The sequence below is a fragment of the Accipiter gentilis genome, chromosome 9 (assembly GCF_929443795.1).
Source record: "Accipiter gentilis chromosome 9, bAccGen1.1, whole genome shotgun sequence".
In the NCBI taxonomy this organism is placed as follows: domain Eukaryota; kingdom Metazoa; phylum Chordata; class Aves; order Accipitriformes; family Accipitridae; genus Astur; species Astur gentilis.
This window is the reverse complement of record NC_064888.1, coordinates 34,442,960-34,464,989: the sequence shown is the minus strand read 5'-3', so window position 1 is coordinate 34,464,989 and position 22,030 is coordinate 34,442,960. Positions and strand designations below refer to the sequence as shown.

At 41.0% G+C, this 22,030-nt stretch overlaps 1 protein-coding gene across 4 annotated transcripts in view; it reads right to left on the bottom strand.

The window, feature by feature from the left end:
- Positions 1-2,193: 2,193 nt before the first annotated feature.
- The window catches only part of PLEKHS1 (pleckstrin homology domain containing S1), a 20,733-nt gene continuing 896 nt past the window's right edge, over positions 2,194-22,030 (bottom strand). The window contains exons 1-15 of one of the 4 annotated variants that reach the window (XM_049810488.1): positions 21,101-21,220; positions 20,257-20,392; positions 18,913-19,004; positions 18,701-18,807; positions 17,185-17,319; positions 15,747-15,822; positions 14,962-15,069; positions 14,179-14,274; positions 10,559-10,669; positions 9,458-9,585; positions 7,933-8,142; positions 7,588-7,689; positions 6,040-6,175; positions 5,133-5,225; positions 2,194-3,394 (exon numbers count right to left, since the gene is read on the bottom strand). In XM_049810488.1, coding sequence (XP_049666445.1) covers positions 5,157-5,225; positions 6,040-6,175; positions 7,588-7,689; positions 7,933-8,142; positions 9,458-9,585; positions 10,559-10,669; positions 14,179-14,274; positions 14,962-15,069; positions 15,747-15,822; positions 17,185-17,319; positions 18,701-18,807; positions 18,913-19,004; positions 20,257-20,287 — 1,401 coding nt within the window. In that variant the 5' untranslated portion in view covers positions 20,288-20,392; positions 21,101-21,220 and the 3' untranslated portion in view covers positions 2,194-3,394; positions 5,133-5,156. Of the gene's footprint in view, positions 3,395-5,132; positions 5,226-6,039; positions 6,176-7,587; positions 7,690-7,932; positions 8,143-9,457; positions 9,586-10,558; positions 10,670-11,248; positions 11,323-14,178; positions 14,275-14,961; positions 15,070-15,746; positions 15,823-16,943; positions 17,320-18,700; positions 18,808-18,912; positions 19,005-20,256; positions 20,393-21,100; positions 21,221-22,030 lie in introns of those variants that run through there. The other 3 variants (XM_049810491.1, XM_049810490.1, XM_049810489.1) reach the window with 3 other exon arrangements.

The window sequence follows — 22,030 nt, the reverse complement described above, 5'->3', positions numbered from 1 at the left end:
CTGCTGGCTGGCCTGCAGGAGGGAAGCGGCTGGCTACAGCGAGGCACGTACGTGGGATGGCTGTTCGTCCCTGGGAAACAAACCAAAAAAGCCCTCAGTGCATCTCAGGTTACATCGTCAGCTCCCCAGACCTGAAGGTAGACGGTCCTGTGGTTAAGGCTTTCTGCTGAGGATTCATTACACTCTCTTCCTAGTCCCTGCACTGACAAAGGGAGCACCAGCAAGGAAGTACCTTTGTAAATATTAGTATGTCCCCTAATGCGGCCTGAAGTACTGGATGAATCCATTTGAGAAGATTTCCATAGGCCCTGCTTGGTGCAGCTCTCCATAAGCAGCACACAGATGGAGTAAGCCGGTTCCTTGCAGGGAAGCAGGGGCATCATCTAATGTTCCCTCATGATGGTGCTGTCTGAAGGGCGATGGAGGGTAAGCCACATTTCTGCAGGACACTAAGGATGGCTTCTCCTTTCGCACCCAATGGGCACATCAATGTCTTTCCATAGCATGGGGCATTGATGAACCAGTCCCCACGCCTGTAGCGTACAGGTCTGATGGAGGTGTTTCCAGCAGACGTTCTGGGAGGGAAAGCAATCCATAGTATTGAATGTGATGCTGGAGATCGTATGCGTGATAAGAGATAGTATGACGCAAATCTGTCTGAAATCACTTCTTGAATTTTACTGAGTGTGTGCAAGAAAATGGCTCTCCTGAGGTCACCAGAAAATTTTGGGCAAACATAGATTAAGCACGCGGTGTCCCCAGCTCACCACTGATCCGCTCTCTCCCCTGTGTGCAAGGTCACATCGCTCGTCTTTATTGCAGGTGCTCCTCTATTGACTTCATTTGGTGAAAGTCCGGCCACATAGAAGCATGTCTGGTTGGGTACCCCAGGCTGGAGGGACTCTAAATAATGCATTGCAGCCAGACACTGCACTATGGAGAGCTTGTGTTCAGGATGGACACAGACAGCACGGATAACCTTTCGTGGCTCGACTCGTTCTCCTGCAGGACTTGTGCTCTCTTGGTCAGTGTATGACTCCAACCCCAGTTCTCGGTAGTGTTGTCCTCAAGAGGAAGGGTGGGAGCTGTGTGGTCTGGTTTGTGTTTGCTGTACAATGGGCTTTTTATTTTTCTTAACTTCAGTGACCTCACACCAATTTGGAGATTTCTCTTCCCATTACTTTCTCTCTGTTCCGGAACTTGTTTTTCTCCTGGATAGTTGCCATTTTCCTGCTGGAGAAGGGTACTAGAGTGGTAGAAAGAGCATGATTCATATTTGGGAATTCAGGGGGGAAAATTAGCCACTAATGAGTGAGTGTAGCATGGGAATGTGCCACGAATTAACAGCCAGGAAAACAACCAAAAGACACTGGCCGTATTCAATGACAGGAAACACAAGACTTAGTGAGAAGCATGTTAATTGTTAGCTAATCATGTAATCTGTATTGCAGTCGGTTGGGTTTTGTGTCTCTTGTACCCCCAGTTTGCAGATGCTGAGGGATTCAAAGTCGTGTGTGTTGCAGCCAGCATCTGCCCCTGCGTCCAAGCACGTTACTTCATGGGGTCAGTAGTGCAAGGAGGGTTCAGGATCTGCAGCCTTCTTCCAGCTGTGTTTTACATAGATTTGCTAGTCTGTGCATTCACTGAATTTCAGCTCATGTCAAATTAAGCATCCGTGTCAGGAACCCTCCATAGCCCAAAATGCACCTGGAAACTGGCTACGAAAAGATTTTGACACTATAGAGCATGCTGCAACAAGAAGCTACAATACTCTTTCTTTGAAGAGTGTGTACTTACATGACACATTTAAAATGCCTATAGGTGGACTAAAAAATTACCGCTCAGATGCCACAGGTTTAAAGACATTCCCTTCAGATCTTCCTGGATTAAAAGTGAGCACTGGGTAATACCATGCATGTAGGCGTTTCCCTTTGCTGTTTCTTCTGGAAGCAGCCCAGAGATTTAGCAGAATTTGCTCATTTGAAGAAAGGTAAAATTTTCACATTGGGGAAAATGTTACAGAATGAGGTTGATCGTGGTTTTTTAACTATAGCTTTTTTAAAAAGGGCTGTTTGGTGACTCAGCTGCAGGTTACTGGGAAGTTATAGGTAGTTTTTGGAGGACGAGGAGGGGCTGTGTCAGGAGGAAGTGAGGTATTCACAGAATACAATGTGTTGTAGAGTGTTAAAACATTTATTAATTGTATGTGGGAAGACAACTTCACACAGCCTACCAGAATTTACTGTACCGACGTAATTTCCATATTGTATCTCTGTAAGTGTTATGAATCACCCAATATGTGACATTAATTATCTGCATTTATCATTGTGCAAACAGACATAGTGATCAATTATGGGGTAACAAATCAGTAACTGTTTACTGAAGTACAGAAGTAATCCCCCAGTTTTCTGAAATATTCTGCAATTATCCTGTGCATGCTATATCTACCCAAATCCTACTCTTGTCCAAAAGTAACATTCTTCCACGGCTGAGAGGTGCAGCATGCATTGCTAAACACCTGCTTCAGCAGCAATGCTGTGTGCAGGTTCCACGGTGTTGGCTCTCCTCCCACCACTACGTATGGTTCACAAGCTTCTTCGTTAGTTCACTTCTTTTTGGAAATGTTTCTCTATGAAGTTCCAGGAAATTGCTTTACGGCTGTCTCACCTCCTTTGTTCACCCATAACTGGAAACACTAGGTATTTGTCTCGCAGTTCAGTGATGTATGACCACTATCAGGAAATGTTTGAAAAAATGTTGAAAGAATGCAGGGTGTTTGGTCTGAAAAAAAAAGAGAAGGGAGAACAGGCAGAAAAAACACCTTCCAGAATGAAGATTTCTCTGGAGACAGTAGAAATCAAGCATTCCCTATGCCCACTGAAAACAGGGCAAGAAAAAAAATCACATTCATTTTCTGAAAAAACCATCTAGGATAAGTATTAGGGAAAAACTTCGTAATTATACAGAGAGATGAGTCTTGGAACAACAGAGGAAGATTTGGACTTTCCTTTTCTAGACTTCAGGAGAAGAGCTTAGGCAAACCTTGGGCAGGAAGGGTCGAGGGTGACATCCTCAGTGGATACTCTTGAACTAGATGATCTGTGACTTTAGGATTCAGGTCTAGAGGACTGTCCTAGCAGACTGACACAGTTACAGAGCTGGAAGAAGCCCTGCATGGTAATAGCTGGCCATCCCATCCCTCAGAGACTCTTTAGGCAGAAATGGATTTGTTGGGCTCAAAGAGGCAGTGCAGAGCAAAGGAGTTCCATAGCAGCTTTGGCGAAGAGCTCCCAAGGAATGACTTTTCTTCCATTTTCAGCCTCTGTAGTTCCAGGACTGGGGCTTCCCCTCCGTCTTTATGCAGAATTCAGCACAAACAGGCCTTTGAACACCACTGAAACAGAAATACCAAAAAGTTATCCTTTCCCACCTTGAGAAATAAGTGTGTCCCAAACACTCTTACCTCAAAAGCAGAAGAGACAGGCTGTGAAAACGTTCAGTCTGGAAATTAATGTTTTGAACGGGAGCTGAGTCTGAATAGATTGTATAAATATTTGTGTGTGTTCATTTTGAGTTACTGATGCTGTTTTCATATTTGGCTAAATAAAATTTTATAACAATTTTTTTAAGAGTCCAGACTGGATTTTAAAGGAAATATACAAAGCACATTTGTCAAAATTACTACTGGACTAAGTGGCACCAATGCTGATTTTAGTGAGTCTAGTTTCTTACTGTAGTAACTGATTTGGCCTAATTCAATTGGAAGCTGGACAAATATTTCCTTTGGGACAAATCCACCTTAATCAAAGCTTATATAAATCTCTTAATATCAATAATCCCATGCCTGCTAAATGCAATAGTTATTTTGGTTGTACCTGGCAAGATAAAATTATCTGTACTCAAAAACAGTGATTCGGTTTGTTGCCACATCATTGTATATTAATACAATCTATCTTACAGCAATATATATGAATGTAAATACACCTGCACACAAACACATATATACAAAAGTGTACATATCCATATAGAGAATAGGTATGTGTTCTGCATACATGCCATAAAACACCATATTTCTGTAAGCAACAGAGGTTATTGTAGTACAGGACAAAGTTCCCTTTTGGCATCCACTAAAGGCACCCCTGCAGGCAGTTCCATATTAAGCACCAGCACCTTTTGGTGTGATATTAGCTGAAAATCAGTCATGTTTCTACGATAGCAATGGTAGCAAGACACATTCACAAATAAATATTTACAGGAAACATCCTTGTTTGGGGAACAAATAAGCACTTGCTCTGGAAATGCTGTGGTACCCATGACGTCCCTATGGTAGTACTTGGTAGCATCAAAACTCTTTCAGTGATCCATTTGCATTGGGCTGAGTGCACATCCTTTCATATACATCATTTGTCTCTCTGGTTTTCCCAGCTGCCTTTACCAGTAACACTTCCACAGAGCAGGCCAGCCCTTCTCTCTCCCAAATCCATTCATTCATTCTTCACTTAGGGCTTATTTTGGCTGCCAATGAACAAAAAGGTGCTCCAGACACATTCCTTTTCTCCAGCCAGCTCTTTTTCCTGCCATCCCTTGAATGTATTTTTGCGGCTGTAAGGCGAGAGGGGCATAACACAAAAGGAGGCCCCACTGAATCACTACACAACACTTTATTTACCAGTCTTCCCTCCAACCCTACAGCTCTCAGCTTGCCTTTGCCTTTCTGTAGCTGAGGGGAAACAAGGGAAAAAGATGGCTTTGTTCCAAATGTAGTTTGTTTCCACACCCCTAACTGATTAGGAGTTCAGTATAAATCAATGTAACTCAGTGTAAAGAGGCAAGCAGAAGCGTGAACCAGTACTTTCTGCTGAAGTACAAAGTATACACAGCGCAAAGGTTTCATAAATGATTTGACCCTCACTTTTTTTGATGTAACTGAAGTACATGCCAACACGAAATACAAGCCAAACCCATGCCATCCATGTCAACAAAACAAGTTACTAGGACATAAAATGAAAATGAAATCCACTTTGTACTTCAGCAACAAAAGATGTCTGGCAGCTCTAAAGGAGAAAGATTACCTCCATACACTATATATCACATTCTTCCCCCAATATTTTCCCCTGAACTTTGGCACTTACTTAATCATTGAAATCTTTTTTTTTTCAGGAACATGAGCAGCCTTTAGCATGGAAGATATCTGAATGTGGAATCCGACATACAGTAAGTTTCACCTTGAAAAAGAAAAAAAAAAGAGAGACATTTTTATAGCTTGTTATATCAGATCAACATTTGTGCTACTATCTGACTTGTATTTTAACTAGCTAAATAAAAATCCCCTATTAAGAGAGATAAATATTTTTTTCCTTGCTGAGACTGTCTTTCTTTTCTTTAGATGGCAGAGAGGGTCAATGGCAAAAGCATCTGATCTTAACTTTCTCAGCAAAATTCAAATATGAATGTGTACAGGTATGGGACAGAGAACCTGGATACTAAAATATGAGTTCATCTGAAAGAAACATAGGTAGCAACATGTTGTAGATCACAGTGGTGTTAAGGCATGATTTAGAAATCTCCCACATTCTTCAGAAAAAGTGGTATCACACAAGGAGATGCGTAGTGCTTGATAACCAATAGGAGGTAGGAGTCTAGGGCTCTGCCCTCAATACACAAAACCACTATAAGCAGCTACACATCCACTGGAGGCAATAATTTATTTCCCAAAGTTTGCAATTCACAGGCCTTAGCCAAAAAATACCAGTAACTCTAATTTATGGTTGCCCAGTAGTATCTCTTGGGGTTGCTCCGACTCTTTGAGATCAACTCCTCAAACACAGCAGTGCTGTCCTTGCATTCCCCAGATAGCCCAGGAATAAGAGATGCTACATCAGAATGATGCTGAGGAGCTATTTGGTAGTGAAGTTATTCATGCCAAACTTAAAACAGAGTAAACCGGTTTGAATGGAGCCACTTTAAATGCAAAAAGCAACTTGCTTTCTCATTTGGCTTGATTCGTTTGACTATCTCCTTCAAGTTAGTCAAGCTTACCTCCTTTCTTGTGGACCTGCTGATGAAGAAGTAAGCCTCCTCCACGTTCTGGGGTTGCAGATCATTCACAGCCACTATATGGTCTCCGTGATTAAACAAACATCCCAGTCGGCAAGGACCAGTCCACTGTGAGATACTAGACAATAAAGGAAACATACGGGATATCTAGTTACTGCTAACAGAATGGCAATGGCTGAACAGGATTCCGTTTACGGTACTGCTCTCTGGAAATAATACACAGGTTGAATGACTTTGCAACTTTTTGATCTGGTTCTAGCTGAAACCAAACTGCTTCATCCATCCCAACAGGTCCTCCTAAAAGGGCGCATGACACTGACATTGCAGCCTGTTAACAAGTGAGACTGGTACTAGCTAGGTCACCAGTGAGAGTTGGGGATGCCAGTGCAAGAGCAGTCAGCCAGACTCACTGCAGGTACACGTACACTGCTGCAGGTGTTTTAGCCCTACGTTTGACGAAGTTCATTTCCAATGTAATCCCAAAAGAATGGAATTAAAACTTATTATCATGTGTTTTATCCATGATATAACTGCGAGCATCAGAGATCCATTGCTGTCCTGACAGGACCCTTATGGAAATTCTAGTATCTCTTTCTTGCTGGTCTCTGATAGACTCTCCTTGATGACAAGCTATTTAGAATTAGCTGACCTGACAGTCAGACTTAGTGCTCTGTTCCAAATTCTTTCAATATCAATTTCCATAGAAAAAGAAAGCTCTATAAATTTAGATGTAGATCCTATTAATGAGGTGGGGTCCCATTTCCAGTCCCTTTTGCAATGGTATTTTTTCTTTTTGCTGACAGTGGCATGAGCGCAGCAGCAAAACCCAGTCTCAGTGCTGTGTGGCAGTGAAAGGTCAACAGGAAGTACAGGAGTATGCACTGAGCATTTCTTCTGCTGCATCCTCCTTATCCTAGTCATTGATATTGAAGGTCTAGGGAGAGCAATAATTTCCAACGGACTACTAAGAAGATGTATGTGCTCTAGCCCATAACACCTGCCTGTGAAAATCTCTGCCTAGCACTGATTCCTAGCACTGAACCACCACTGGGATTAATTCAGAGATAATTTTGTTCTCACATCCAACTCAAGTCAGCTTGACGCCCTATTTACCCTATCAGAAGATATATGCTCTCACTATATCTCTGAGACACACCATCATTGTGGTTCACCAAATCAAAGGCAAAACTGACTAGTGGTAATTAGGTGATTTCACACCAACATTAGAAGAATAGCTTTTGGGGTGGGACTTCATCGCTAATTATTACACAGCATGCTGAGGGATCTCAATTCTATACAGCCCGTTTCAACAGCAGTTGAAATAGAAACTCAAGTACATGAAGAGTCAGAAAGAGCAGAAATTCCTTACACTGAATACCTGAAGTATACACTGAAGTACCAGCACACACTGACCCTGCCCTGTTCTGCACTGCCAAAACTGTACATGGATGTGTATGGTTGTACACTTCTGTACCTGACTGTCACTCATTCACATCTGACAGGCACCATCACAAGACATCCAGAACTTACCATATTTGTCCTGCTGCTTCAGTAAGTTTTAGGTAACTGTTAATATCAGCCAGGGGGATGAAAATATCCAAATTCTGCAGCTGGGTCTCATCTGTAATTTGACTGTGAGAGAAAACATCAGAGACCACAGAATCATAGAATATGTCAAGTTGGAAGGGACCTGTAAGGATCATTGAGTCCAACTCCCTGCTCCTTGGAGGACTACCTAAAATTAAATCATATGACTGACAGTGTTGTCAAGACACTCCTTGAACCCTGGCAGGCTTGGCACGCTCTACCTGTACCTCAGCTGAAATCCATGAACACGTCTGTCTTCTCTGCAACAAAAATGGAGAAGACACTTACCTGAGCAGTATAGACAACTGAACCACCGAAAGTGGTAATGAATTTTTCCTTCTCTGGAGGGTTGGCTGCTGACTGGTGCTGCTTTCTGGGAATTTTAGGTCTCTGTTTGCTTCCAAGTCTCTTGGACATGCACTGTTGTCCTGGCATTTGGGGGGACATGGGACCCCATCACGTCTGCACATGAGCTGACAGTTCTCATCCAGCAACCTACTGCAGAGGAATGATGATAAAAAATGAACTGGCTTGACCATTTCAGGCATTCTTGCTGTGTTTGAAGCTGGATCAAATAGACATCAGTGAAGCAAAGAATAACAAGTTCTTGTAGAATATCCAGTGGACAAAATTACAGCTAAGTAAAATAAACAGTCCTTCTAAAAATGGACCATAAATCCCAAAATAAACATTTTCAGTATTTAAAGACTATTTATTAAGCCTGAAAACATTCCAGCTAACAACATGCCTTTACAAAGAAACTGAGTACAAATTGTTGGCCTTGGCTGTACTGGCTTCTGCAGGGATGTAATGCTGTCCCCTGGGAGATACAATAACTCAGATGTGCTTGCACACATTTTAGGTTTATTTGATGAGCCTTATAATGCCTGAAGCCAACTCCCCTCCACACCCCAGACAAAACTGAGATTAGTAGCAAAAGCTGCTCTTGGTATATTTCAACTCAGATGGCATAGGCTTGTGAGATTTTTATAGTAATTCCCTCCAGTGGCTCCCAAAGACACAGACGACCTTGAATAATATATTGGAATAAACTAGTTTGTGAGTTGGCATTTCCAATTGCCTCCCATTATGCGACATAAGACCTGACTGTCTGTAGGTGGCAGGCCATAGCTAACAGTTAATGACCAGTCCTCTGGCTCAGGAGGTATTGTTTTACCGGGTAGGCACACTTCTCTTCAGTATACTGTGCTATATTGTGGAGGTCATAAAGTTCCCAAGTGGCACTACAACTGTGCCACAAAGTTCAGGTCTTTCTTTGTGACATGCCAAACACTGTACTTTCAAAGTACACAGCATCAGACCTGTTCTTTGGATGGGAAAATGGAAGGAAGGAGATGAACTACTCAGGAGCATGTAACTTCTTACTGAAAAGCTGGGAACTAATGCCCCATGTCTACCTTTCTCTTCTAACCACTAAATAATGCTGCCTGCTTTGGCGAGTACCTGTCTGAAAAGTTTTTGGAGCTTGGCTGCAGTATCTGAGAAAAGTGGTGGGCTCTTACGTTATGAAAACCTAGAAAAAGTGTAAGTCAACAAAAAGTGCTGCATCCTATAGTCAGAACATTTCTAAATGCATGTGTTTGCAATGTGAGTTTAAATTTCATGCTGATGAATTTGAATTTCACTCTGGTATTCCCACAAGTTCTGAACTTTCTGAACCAAGACCAAAGAGGGACTCATTCATACAAGATGCAGCCTCTAGATATTGTTATGTAAATACCACAGATGACAGCTCTATCTGTACCACTATGTCACTTTTAATTTGCAAAACCTTAATGAAGTTGTTACTTACAGTGATTTCATTGACATATAAATGTTGTCCTTTACTGGGTTCTTCCGCACTGGTTTCTCTTCCACAGGGACATCAGACTCAGCTGTAGGGTCAGGCTTTGATACTTCAGTAGTGCACTGCTGAAAACGCTAACAGCATAAGATGTTAATATCATTGCTCTGCCTACAGAAAAAATCTTCTTAATTTCCTTATTTTGTGCAGTGCTCATGCTGTTTAAACACATTGGCTAATATAGCTCGGCTTTCCCCCTGATAAATCAATTCCCAGAAACTGTGAGCTAGAAAGGTGGTTGAAATTTACAAGTTAATGTTCTCTGGTATTATTGACACTTTCAGACTGGGACATAACCAGCTATATTCTAAAATACTACCACAAAAACTGTGTTATGTTTTAGTTTAAGCAGGTTGAAAAAAGTCTTGTACTTTGGGTGTACTTAACTTAGAGCACTTAGATGATATAACAAAATCATATTGTTAATGTCCTTCAGTTAGCTGTACAGTCTTGTGAGAGAGACTGTGACTTCTGCAGAAGACTGACCTCTTAGCTTCTCCTGACCACTGACTACATGGGAAGCCTAGAGAAATTAGCCCCCCAAATTAGGTGTCAAAATTTGTTTAAAATTACCAGTATGATTCCACCTGCTCCCTTGTTTCAGAATGAAATGTAGGTGCCAAAATGTTTCACAGCATTTTTAAAGTACTGCTTTGTTTTATGCAGCTTACTGATGCCTCAAAAGAATTACATTTTAAAATATGTAAAAATAATGTACTGTTACATTTTCTAAATGAATTTTTCACTTTCGGAAAAAAAACCCCAATACAATAGGCAAAAGCCATTTACAATGAAACGGTCAATTTGGGGAATTTCAACAAAATCAGCAATGTTTTTGTCAAAATGCCACTTTCTACCAGAAAGATCCTTTGAATCTAGTGTATTTTTTCTTGTACAAATGAAAGCTCTATTACCTACCTACCTATTATCTATGTATTTCTTTTGCAAAGAAAAGAGGTTCCTCATACCAGTTCGTCTTTGGCTCATTAAATATGCCCTGTCTCCTTGGGGCTGTTAACAAACCAGCAGAACTCGCAACTGATAAACTACCTTTGCTAAAATATTGCTGGGAGTTTGGTAATAATCTTCTTCGTCCTTTTTGATGTCTTCATCTGTATCTGATGACAGCAGATTTTCCTCACTCTTTCCCAGATTTTTATCCTGTTAAAAGAATCATTTTGTATTTAACAGGTTCAATTATACAGATTGTTTAACATGTATTTTCCATTTACACGGAGAAGTAATAGAATCAGCAAATACCCACAGAAAACATGGGAAGACATGTATCTCCTTGAAGTGAGATATGCTCAGAGCCAGTCTCTTTCAGAAACAAGGTTTCTGTATCTGTGCTCCTTCTTCTAATTTTGACATCAATGGCACACAGACAAAACTAGCCACTGGTATTAATACTTCTCATAGATGGATTTGTGGTAACGAGGCAGTTCCAATTGATTGCATGCTCACAACCTCTTCTTTTGTTTAAAAATCAAGTGGGTTAAACACTTCACGTATGAATCTGCATACATTTAGGGTCACTTGTGTGGAGAAGATTTTTTATTTGCATTCACTTATAAAGTCCTTACACTAGGAAAAAAGTCTGTAGGAAATCTAGAATTGGATCAGGATATATTTGTCCTTTTTAAGCACCTTTTAACCGCTATCAAGTGAAGAATGAATGTGGGACTTCCTTGACCAATGAGAAGTCTGTTATCTCCTACTTCTCCATTAACTAGAACATACCTGGAGGTCTGGAGATCTGATTTTGAATCCTTTGTGTCCTGAGTGATATTCTGCCTTCATAAATACCTGAAATACTAAGTTTGTGGCAATCTGGTAAGTCAAGGAGAAATTAATCCTGCCACCAAGTTTACCTTTCTCAGTCACTAAGATAAATTATTTATTTTTATGTCTCCTTGTTGACTTCACTATAGTGAAGAGCACGGTAATTAGTATTTAGCTGCCTCCCAATGCAATTCGCCATGCCATGTTTGTGATGCAACTGTTTTTTATCTCTCCACTTACATCCTTGGTTTCCATGGTGATCATTTTAATAATTGCTAAACATGCCACAGAATATATCACTGTTTTCAAGGTAAAGTAAATTAAACTAATTACTCTCTCACATGTAAAGAGAAGAAACTGGCATTGAATAGAAATTAAAGATGATGAATGTATTTTTGTTCCTTGTGGGTATAAATGACATAAAAAGCAACGCATGCAGTCAGAGTCAGAACAAACCTGCAAACAGTCCTTCAAGAAGCGTGTAACAAAAGCACAGCAGGAACAAGACTGGCTCTGTGGTCATGATCTAAAGTCATGAATCAGTTTCCTAGTGACTTTTCAGGGGCTTTGGATCAATCAAACAAGCAAACACTTGGGGAGAACGGGGAAGAGGAGGTGATTTTATGAAGTCCTGAGATCCTTCAACTCCTAGGAAATCTCAGAGAGCAGACAGCACTCATTAGCTTCACAAACTGAGCCTTCAACCACTGACACTGGCTACCTTTTGCTAAATGCGTAGTGTTTCTCCTTGGCACCATTGCAGATTACAGGGGCAATGGGAAAGAGAAAGTTAAGCTTCATCAGCACTGTTTCCCTAAGGCAGTTTGCCGACATTTCTGTTCCTCCAGGTGCTTTACCACCAGAGGATTGCAGTTAACGTCAGTGTACAGTTATTCTCAGCTGTACAGCTGAACAAGTTCTTTAAGCCTCTGTTGAACCATGACGCAGATTTACATTAGAGAGAAAGTAGACTATGGAGAAAATTGGCTGTAGCACAAGATGGAAATGATACCTGGAGAACAACTGAGCATTTGTTAGTTATAGGCTCCTTAGGAAAATTATGCCCTTGAACAGAGGAACTTCTCTTTCAAAAAATCAGGTGTGCCAAACATATCCCGACAAGGATGCCTAGGTGCCTGCAATACAGTAATGCACAGTATGGGTGATGCAAGTCAGGGCTCCTTATTTTGATGTATTTCAGGTATTGAAAGCTGTGTATCAAGATGTTGAGTCAGATATGGTTTGGGAGCTCCAAAATGCGGGTTGAAAGGGAGCCAGGTCCCCAGACTTCTTCAGGGTCCCTGCCTGCATGACTAGACTCAACTAACATTCAGAGGCCTGTTTGCATGAGTAATGGCTACTGACCAGAGTTTTCAGGATCTGGGGCTGGATGACGGAATCACCAATAAAAAGCAAAAAGAATCAGATACTAGAAATGTGGAGTCATACTTCTAAAAGAAAGTAAATACAAGGGATTAATGTGGAAGTCAGCTGTCTAGACATCACTGAGCAGAGAATAGATCTGGAGATGTTAGCAGATGCTAAACTTATGAGGCAAGTGAAATATTTTTATTGAATGAACAAACATTTTTGTTTCTTGTTAGCTGTATGGCAAGGTAATTTATTTTCACACATGCTGAAACAGAAACACGAGCTTTCTGCTGTTCCCTCTGCTTCAGGCTGAAAAGGTAAAATCCAAATTCCTTATCTTTTAACCCTCATGGTCAGTCTGTCCTAGTCTGAACAGCTGCATATAATACATGCTCTCTGAGGCATCGTAAGTATGAGAAGAATTAATGAATGAGACAGAAAAGGCATGCATAAGAAAGAGACAGAGCGTCTTGGCATGACTAAGGGTTAACTCAATGCATTTCAGAGCTCAGACTCACAATTGAATTACTGCAGCTTCATAAAGTTCTGTGCATCAGCTGCGTTGTGCTAACTGCCCATGGCATTGCCATGTAGTTGCAACTATTTTCACTTCTTTCCACTAAATTTAGCTGTACTTTCTCATGCTTGCTGCCAGCCTATATACATGGATGGTGACTGCAGCATGTGATTTACCACCCTGTTAGTTATGATTGCAGAACAGATTCTCTTCCCTGTACCTCAGCCGCTCCAGATCATAGTCCAATGCATAAACTGCCAATGAAGATGGGTTTAAACTCAGCTGTCAACTGCATACTGGTGAGGTGGAGCCTTGGCTGTGCTTCTGTTCTGTTGACTCTGCTGCAAAGGCAGTAATCCAGGGCAGAGGATGGATGAAAACCTTCTGAAACTGCTGCAGGTGTTTGTTCAGGGAACACAGGTCGGAATGTTTAGCCGATAATACATGATAACACTCATCATTATATCTTTTTAAATCCTTCCTGACAGATATGGAAGCTAAACTAGAAGTCATATTTATGCTGACAGAAGGCTAGTCTTGAGGTGTGCCTCAATTTAACAAGCCCTTCTTCTCTAGTTCAGTTACATTGATTCAATTGCTACTGGAAGAGGCTGTAGAAAGAAACCATTTGGGAAGACTGTGGCACATCTGAGAAATGTGATGGGAGGAGCAAATCCTCAAGCAGTGCAACTTCAAAGTCTTCTTGATGGAGGTTGTGAGAGCTGCCACAAGTTGCAATTGCTGCACAGAAACTCTGAGGATCTGCCTCCAAGAAGCAAAGTAAACAAAGGGTATTTCAAGCAAGTTCTTAGAAGGTTATTTTCAGTGCTAAACAAGACAACAGACTAAATATTTAGGAAACTTTCACAGTGAAAACCAACCCAGTGTGCTGGGAAAATAGGTGGATAATCTACAGTTACAGATACTCAGGTGAGAGAAGAGCCAATAATCACTTCTGCAGACTGAACAACTCAAGAGCTGTTTGATTTGTTCTGCTCACCAGGCTTGGAAAAACTCCTCTTGGTGAGTGACACTGAGCCTGATGAGCACCAGGATCTGAACTGGGCCTGTTCTTGTCTTCTGAGGAACCATTCTCCTGTATACAAAAGAAAAAAGTTGACTCCTCCTAAAGATACACTGCAAGTGCTTCACCTGCATTCAGCTTCCTCTAGCTGGGCCATTTGCACACAGCTTTGTGACTAGAGAAAACCAACAATTCCTTGGCTGCTATTCAGCCTGTCACCAGGGGACTGCAATTGCTTTGGGACAGCAGCAATGCTTTCCTTCCTTTCTATTTAAATATTGAGGGGGAAGATCTGGAAGGCACAGATGAACTGGACCTGAACTCCCCTCTGAGCTTTACAGCCTGAAGAGAGAAAGAACAGCACAATCATAAAACAGGAGGAATGTGATTAGTAGCTCCCAAAACAATCATCACATGGCTTTGCCAAGGCATCTGAAAGCAAATCTTCAGGGGCTTACTTCATGCCCACTAATCTTTGCCAGTCAGTTGAGACAGCCAATGAATATCATTTCTCATTGCCATCAACACCTGCCTTTACTTACATGCAGACTTTCCTCAAAAGTCTTTCCTTTGTGGGGAGTCTCTGATGTTATCATCCAGGTCCTACTCAGGAACCCCACCAGAGAGCAGAACAGACCACCCGGGCACCCGTTGCACAAGCTCTGAAGAACTTTTGATGAAAACAAGCAACTACACAAATCAAATTTCACAGTCACCCCTAGGAGCAAACTCATAATTAAGGATGACTGATCTGTTTACCTTCTGGCAGCTTTGGCTTTCCGGGAAACTGGTCGTATCTACAGAATTCAAGAATACTGGCAAAGAGGAGGGCCGGCTTCTGACTTCTGGATTTGGAAGATCTTGGTTCTGGAAATAAGATTACAGCAGTGTAAGAAGACAGGCACCTGATGGGCATGGGCTACCATGTACCAATGCATTCCACTAGTCCAAATTTTACTTCTAATGGCTCAGAGAGGTTGTCTACATGGCATTTTTCAGGCTGACATAAATTTGCCCTGCTTGCACTTTGAGCTGACTAGAAGCTGCAGGGATGTAAGTAGCTCAGTGCTGAGTCTGAACTAGTAGGCCTGGCTGGCTGACAAGGTGCAGAAACTTGGGCCTGAGCTTGAACTAACAGGGCTTCCAGCTGGTTCATAACATTGACAGACCAGATGTGGATTGGTTTGTAAAACAGCATGTAAATATAACCAAAAAGCACACGTTAAGAATAACACACAAGTTTTCATTCTGACACATCAAAGGTGCAATTCATTGCAGCATAATGTCAATCATCTCCTAATTTCCATGTGGCTTACTCTTCAAAGAGATTCCTTCAATGTAAAATCAATCCCACCGCAGACAGACTGTGCAATGCCTGCTTAATGCATAAAGCCTGGGTACAGGATTTATATGGAAAATGAATTTCTGATTAACCAAGGCAAGAGCCAATTTGCAAGGCCAAAATCAGGAAAAATCCTTTGCACAGGTTTCTAATGAAATTACATATTTTTTCCTTTCTAAAATCAAGTGCAGTAACGTATCACCTGAGGGCAGCATCCACCTCTTTTGGCGTCCCTGCAGATCAAAGATATCACAGAGACCCAATCCTCTGTTTCCTGCCTGTAGGTTGGAACAACAGAAATTAAAACCTACTCACAGGTAAAACACAAGCAAAACCCATTTGCCTACCCCCTTCTTCCTATGGGGCCCAAAATAATGCTTCCTGAAATCAATGGGGAAAATCTGCACCTTTCTTTCAAGAGAGACTACTTGGGTGGCCGTAGCCAGGTGGCAAAGTTTGAACTCAGACATGTGCAGCCTAAGACTGGGAGCTAAAAGGTATGCAGGGGGGGCTGTGTGTGTGTGCAAGAGACACGGAGAGGGAGAGGGAGGGAGAGGTGGGGTGGTGCTTTCTGCTTCGTTTTCTGTGTGTAATGCTGTTCTGCCAACTCCTGCCATAAAGACAGCTAACAAGGCTTGGGAATGCATTTGGGCGAGCAGAATGAGAAACATGCCATGAAAGGACCCCTGAAGCCCTCTTTCATGCTTGCAGTGGATTTAGTTGGATTAATTCTGGAATGCTTCCCATGGAGTGTGGGCTGTGAGAGCAGTGCCCTGGGGGAAGGTGTGGTGTGGCACGCTCAAGTAACAGACAGGTATGTGTTTTTCTTCTATGCTTATCACCATTTCACACATCAGCTGTTCTTCTGCATCAAGGCAGAAAAACTCCTGACATTCTTGTGGCTGGGAAACTGAAGAGGAGAAGCTGGGAAGCAGCATCACGGGAACACCATGCCAAATGTCCTCTCTCACCTAACTGAGCTTTGGCTGATCACCTCTACAGCAGCAGTTTCTGCCCTTGCTGAGGACTGGATTGAAGCCTGGGAGAGCAAGGAGCACAACACCCTGCTGCAGTAAAGGCCCCAGTCATTCCTTTGGGGATGTTTTCCCTCGGGGGAATTTTCCCCTTCAGTCTGCTTCCCTTGATTAACAACCTACTTTCCAGGCAAGATTATTTCCTGTGATTTATCCATAAAGACCAGAAGCTTTTCCAGCTCCTAGGAGCTGCTGGGTGAGAAGACAAAGCTCTCTGCTCTTCCTTGACCCTTGACCTGTACAGTTTGACACAGCGCTGCCACACTGATGTACTGCCACTGCCATCCCCACTCCCAGCTGCACGCTCCCACTACTTTCACCTGTGGGATGTTGTAACAGTGTGGCTGCAGGGAAGGTTAGCTCACCTGTCTGAACCAGCAAAAATTAACCTGGCCACAGGGGAAAAAATGGCATAGAAAAGAGCAGTTTTCCATTGGATCAACCAGCTGAATTGTATTATCCCAGAGCTGTGCCATCAGTAGCTGAGATGCAGGAAGCAATGGGAGCAGCTGTGAAGGAGTAGGACCTTGCCTTGGGGCAGCATCTTAGTGTAACATTAGCATAGCTATAATGTCATATTGCATTTCCACATCTTTTTATGCCTACCTGCTGCTGCCAATGAGGTAGTAACATCTGTTTCCAGTACTGATGGACATCACCTGTTCAGGAAGGCATTTAAACATCTTCCTTACTGTTTCCATAATTTCAGAATTGCTTATGCCAACTTCGATATTTATGATTCTGTTAAGATAACCATATGAAACATCCTATATAACTATACATACCTACACACAAACATATGCACACACATACATATGTGTGTGTATGTGAATATTTTACTCTAAGCACAGCGTAATATGATGAGATCTACATGGGAAAGGTAAACATTTTTCCACAGAAAAAATTGTCAAGAAAAAAAGTGCACACGTTTAAAACACACGGTCTTTCAATGAAGAAAACTTCCAAGCAAAAAAAATTAATCAACTTTTGCAAAGACTCGTGTCCAGATTTTGGATCCTCATTTCTGTAAAAAGGGGCTGTTGGTCTAACACAGAATCTTGAAAAGAAATGACAGTAAGAAAAATTCCTGGCAGATGTTTTTGAACCACTACAGAACAATACATTTGATTTGAAACTAATTGTATATTAACAGTGTTTTAATGGAGAAGAAGAACAGACAAGAAGTACTCTTAATGGATACTTAAATAGAAGCACTACTTCCATTAAATTCTAAGAAGTTAAATAAGTAAAAAAACCAACAACCATAATGATGATGCTAATAATGTAACCACATACCACTGAGCAAGCTAGCACTTTTTCAAGAGCTTCACAATGTAAATCCTTTTAATAGAAGAAGCACAACAGCAATGTGAGTCCAGTGACCTCCATGCCTAACAATTCCAGGAGCCTGGAGTATTAATCCCCAGGTCTGACTGGTAAAATCTTTACATTTTCCTTTACATTTACTGCTTACCTTCTATGTATCTTACACCACATGTGATATGGAAAAAGGTGCCAGTACAAAGCCTATGATACCCAGCCTTGCTGTAGTGGGCACTGTGCTGAGAGGAATGAAATGACCAACTGAAAAACGAGCCAAGCAGAGCAATTTCTTGGTGGAGTAAGAGGCAGTGGGGCAGTCAGCATCAGCCCAAAGAGCCACATGAAAGCCAGGAGACTTCTGCACAACTTGCAAAGCACTTTGTAAAGCTGTAAGATGGGAAAGGTTGTGTGCCACCGTTAAGAGTGGCATAGTCTGTCCTTACTTGCGTGTGAGTGAATGCATAGCACTGTCCTCACAGAAGATAAAGTATCTTCTACTACAGGAATACAGCCTTCGGGATCATGGAGCCAAGATACCTGGTTTGCAGATACCAGATCATGACAATCACTCACATAAAATGTATCAAAATTCATCAAAGCAATTTAGGATTTTTACTTCTATCTATATCATACACTCTAAGTTGCACCGAAAGCCTACAAAAGCCCCAGGGACTCTTTTCTGGAGTTCAGTGGGATTTGGATCAAGAACCTCAATCAGGAACAAGTGCCTATACAGTGGCCATTTAAGAGTGTTGATACATGACTTAAAATAAAAAGGTGATGCATTTGAGTTACATACTGATCAACAGCTATGGAGCCTTTTATGTTCTGGCCTTTTAGATATTTCAGGATGTAATTGCCCTTGCTGGATTTGGACAGGATGAAAAAACGCCTTTTCCAGGAATTCTGCCGAAGAGAAAGCAATTTGTCTCTCATTAAAATTCAGGATAGCAGAAATAACAGATGCTTGTTGGGGGATTGCTGAAATATGACTAATCTGTGCTGGTATACCTGTGAGCCGAAAAGTTGAAGAGGTGGTGATTTGATGAAGAATCCCTGCTTGTAGACTTCACCTTCAGGGCAAAAGGTATTTTGAGTTCTCACTAATCAAAGAGAAATGAACAACACAATTACTTAATTTGTTGCCAATTAATCTCTTGCACAGATCTGCTTGAACTGAAAATTGTTGCTGAGCACCAGGTTTCTGTGCTTAAATGGCCATAAAGCACATTGCAATTAGAGAAGATGAACACAAATCAAGGCTATAAAATATAGGGCCAGACCATGCTTCCCTGATGTCAGTGTTACTGCTGACAACTGACCTAAACTGTCAGCAAATGATAGTGACAATGTATGGGGGTCAGAAGATATCAGGAGCCTCTGTCTTATTTAACTGGTCTTATTTAACTTCTGGAGTATGGTCTTATTTAACTCCACATTAGTGTCCTGAAAGAGAGTAAACAGACCCCTAATGAAATTTGTAGATGGCATTCAATTTGGATCGTTTGCAAACACAGCTAAGGATAGATCATCTTACACCGTGAATCGTGATGTGACAACAGGAAAAAGTCTTACAAGTAAAATATGAGCTAAAACCTGGGGGGGAAAAATGCCTGAATGTATTTGTTCATGACCCTGCATAACCTGTGGCCAGTTGTAGTTTAAGATTCACTTTTTCTAATCACTGATGAATTTCTAATAAAAATCTCAGTCTTATTAATGCACTTTAATACCCAATGAAAGGAGTGGCAATCTTATTCAATTTTTTAAGCTATAAACCATGTTTGGGAAATTAAGATGTTTTTAAGAATCCAGTGACTGAAAGGAGCACAGTCAACCTTATTTTGGATCTTCCACTAAGGGACAGTAGAGAATATACATAAGTCCTGGGAAATATAACATGACCAAATTTTGGGGTGATACAAGCAACGCTTGGTTCTGAAATCCCATTTGCTACTGACTTCAGTGGAGGTAAGGCTTCATCGTCAGTGCCTTGGAGATTCTCACTGTACCTTCCAGTTCACAGTTAATTTTTAAGGATTTTAACATTTTTCACAAATGTCAGTTCAATCTCTGTGTCAGGGACAAGAAAAAATCTGGTATAAAGGGAAATGCTGCATTTAGGACAGATTCTTTAAGGAAGGAAGCAGAGGGCCAGAATTAACACACAGTGTAAGCCCAGATGAGATCTCCAGATTTTTCACTATGCTATTTTCCCCTGTTTTTCACCTATTGTTTACCACAAAATCCCTGATAGGTGGAGGGTAAAGAGAATGGTATTGTATATTGATAAGAATGAATAGAAACCTGATTCAACCTTACTACTGACAAATCTTAGTAAATGAAATTTCATACCTGCAGAATTTCTTTTACTTGTAGAAGCCATCCTGATTGTTTCGTCCACCCAGATAGTAAACAGAGCAAAATCCTTGAAGCTAACTCCTTTTGCTTTGCTTCCTGCTGAGCAGCATTTCACTGCACGCACGGTTGCCTGAGAAAATAACAAGTGTCTCATAAATGTTTATTTTCGTAGTGATGATTAAACTATATAAAATGAACATAGAAAAAATCTATAATAAACTACATAAACAATTATAATTATTATTATTCATTTAATCATACCATTGTACATCTTATTTTATATTATAAAGTAAATTATACATTATATGCTGTAATATTATATTTATTCTATTATAATAGAATTATAAAATTACAAACAATAAAAATTATAAATGTATATAGGCCAAAGAGATGATTTGCCTAGGAACTTGCGAGACCTGCCAACAGAACTTCATTTTGCCCCTTCCTTTGTAAGACACAACACCTGTAACCTAGGAATATTGCATCCCATATATGTTTCTGACACTGCCTTTAGCAGTGTGATCAGTTCTGTATAAAACAGGCATAGCTTGGCCTGCAGAGTTCAAAATCTATTTAGAAAATCTAGTCATGATACCATGGTAATTATAATAATTTGCAAGTCTGTAGCATTCTTAATACAATGCCCTCAGAACAATTTATAAACAGTGATGAAATAAACTTTACAGCTTTCTAAGAGGTGGATTAATATGATTTTTTCAGAGGGGTAAACAGAGTATCTGGTTTTATTTATGTGAACTTATTTTTGCAACATCTCTTCCAATATTACCAGGGAAATGGGAATCTTACTGTAAACCTGAGAAGAAGTTAAATAACCTACTCATTGGCATAGCCAGGCTGGTGCAGAGACAGGAATAGAGGCTGTCAGGAAGGCAGAATGCACCGCTGCATTTTCATGGAATTCTCCGAAGTTTTGTTAAATAACCCTTTAACAAAACAAGCAAGCTGCAGTCTGTGGGATTTGATAAGTGCAGGAACAAGAGACAGAGTATTTAGAAAGTAAAAGGTGGGTTAATGGGCTTCCATTGGGGGTTTTTTTGGAGCCAATTTGCTTTTTGGTGCTTTCCTTTGAGAAGAACACCACTTGGGTGTCAGGATAACAGTGCCAGACCTCCAAAGCATTGCTATTTCTTTGCAATTTGTATGTGACCTCTGCACTCCTCCCAATCGACTGCATGCATGACATTACATTTTGCACACTTGACAGTTTATTATTATCTCACAATTGTTTTCTTGTTTATTTAAAATCAGATCTAGTTTCTCTCATATACTTACATTTCTGGTTTGTAATACTGTGTCTGTTTGTAACATAATTTAGGAAACTTTTCAAAAGTTTCCCTTTGCCTTATCCCAAAGCTCTCATTCCTTGCAAAATCCAATACTTTCCTTTTAGTAACTTGGCTTGAAGTTGTCTGTTAGCTACAACGAGGTTACCCGGTCTCCAACGTGTGCCACCTGAAGGTGCAGAGCCTTTTCTGGGAAAATTTGAAGGATTGCAAGTACTGTTCTTTAGTTCTTTGCTGAGCTCCCTGGCTGGACTAAGAGATTTAAGGTGTTTCCTTTCTTCTGTTTCTTCAGTGATTTACTCCATGGTGCCAGAAGTAAACATGGTATGGTCAGAAGTGGTGGTCAGAAATGATTGGTTATTTTCTGGCCTCAGCCACCTGACATGGGATCGGTTACACACAAAATTTTACCTCTGACACACAACTAAAGCTATAGACTTCCACACATCCTGTTCCAGGCAATA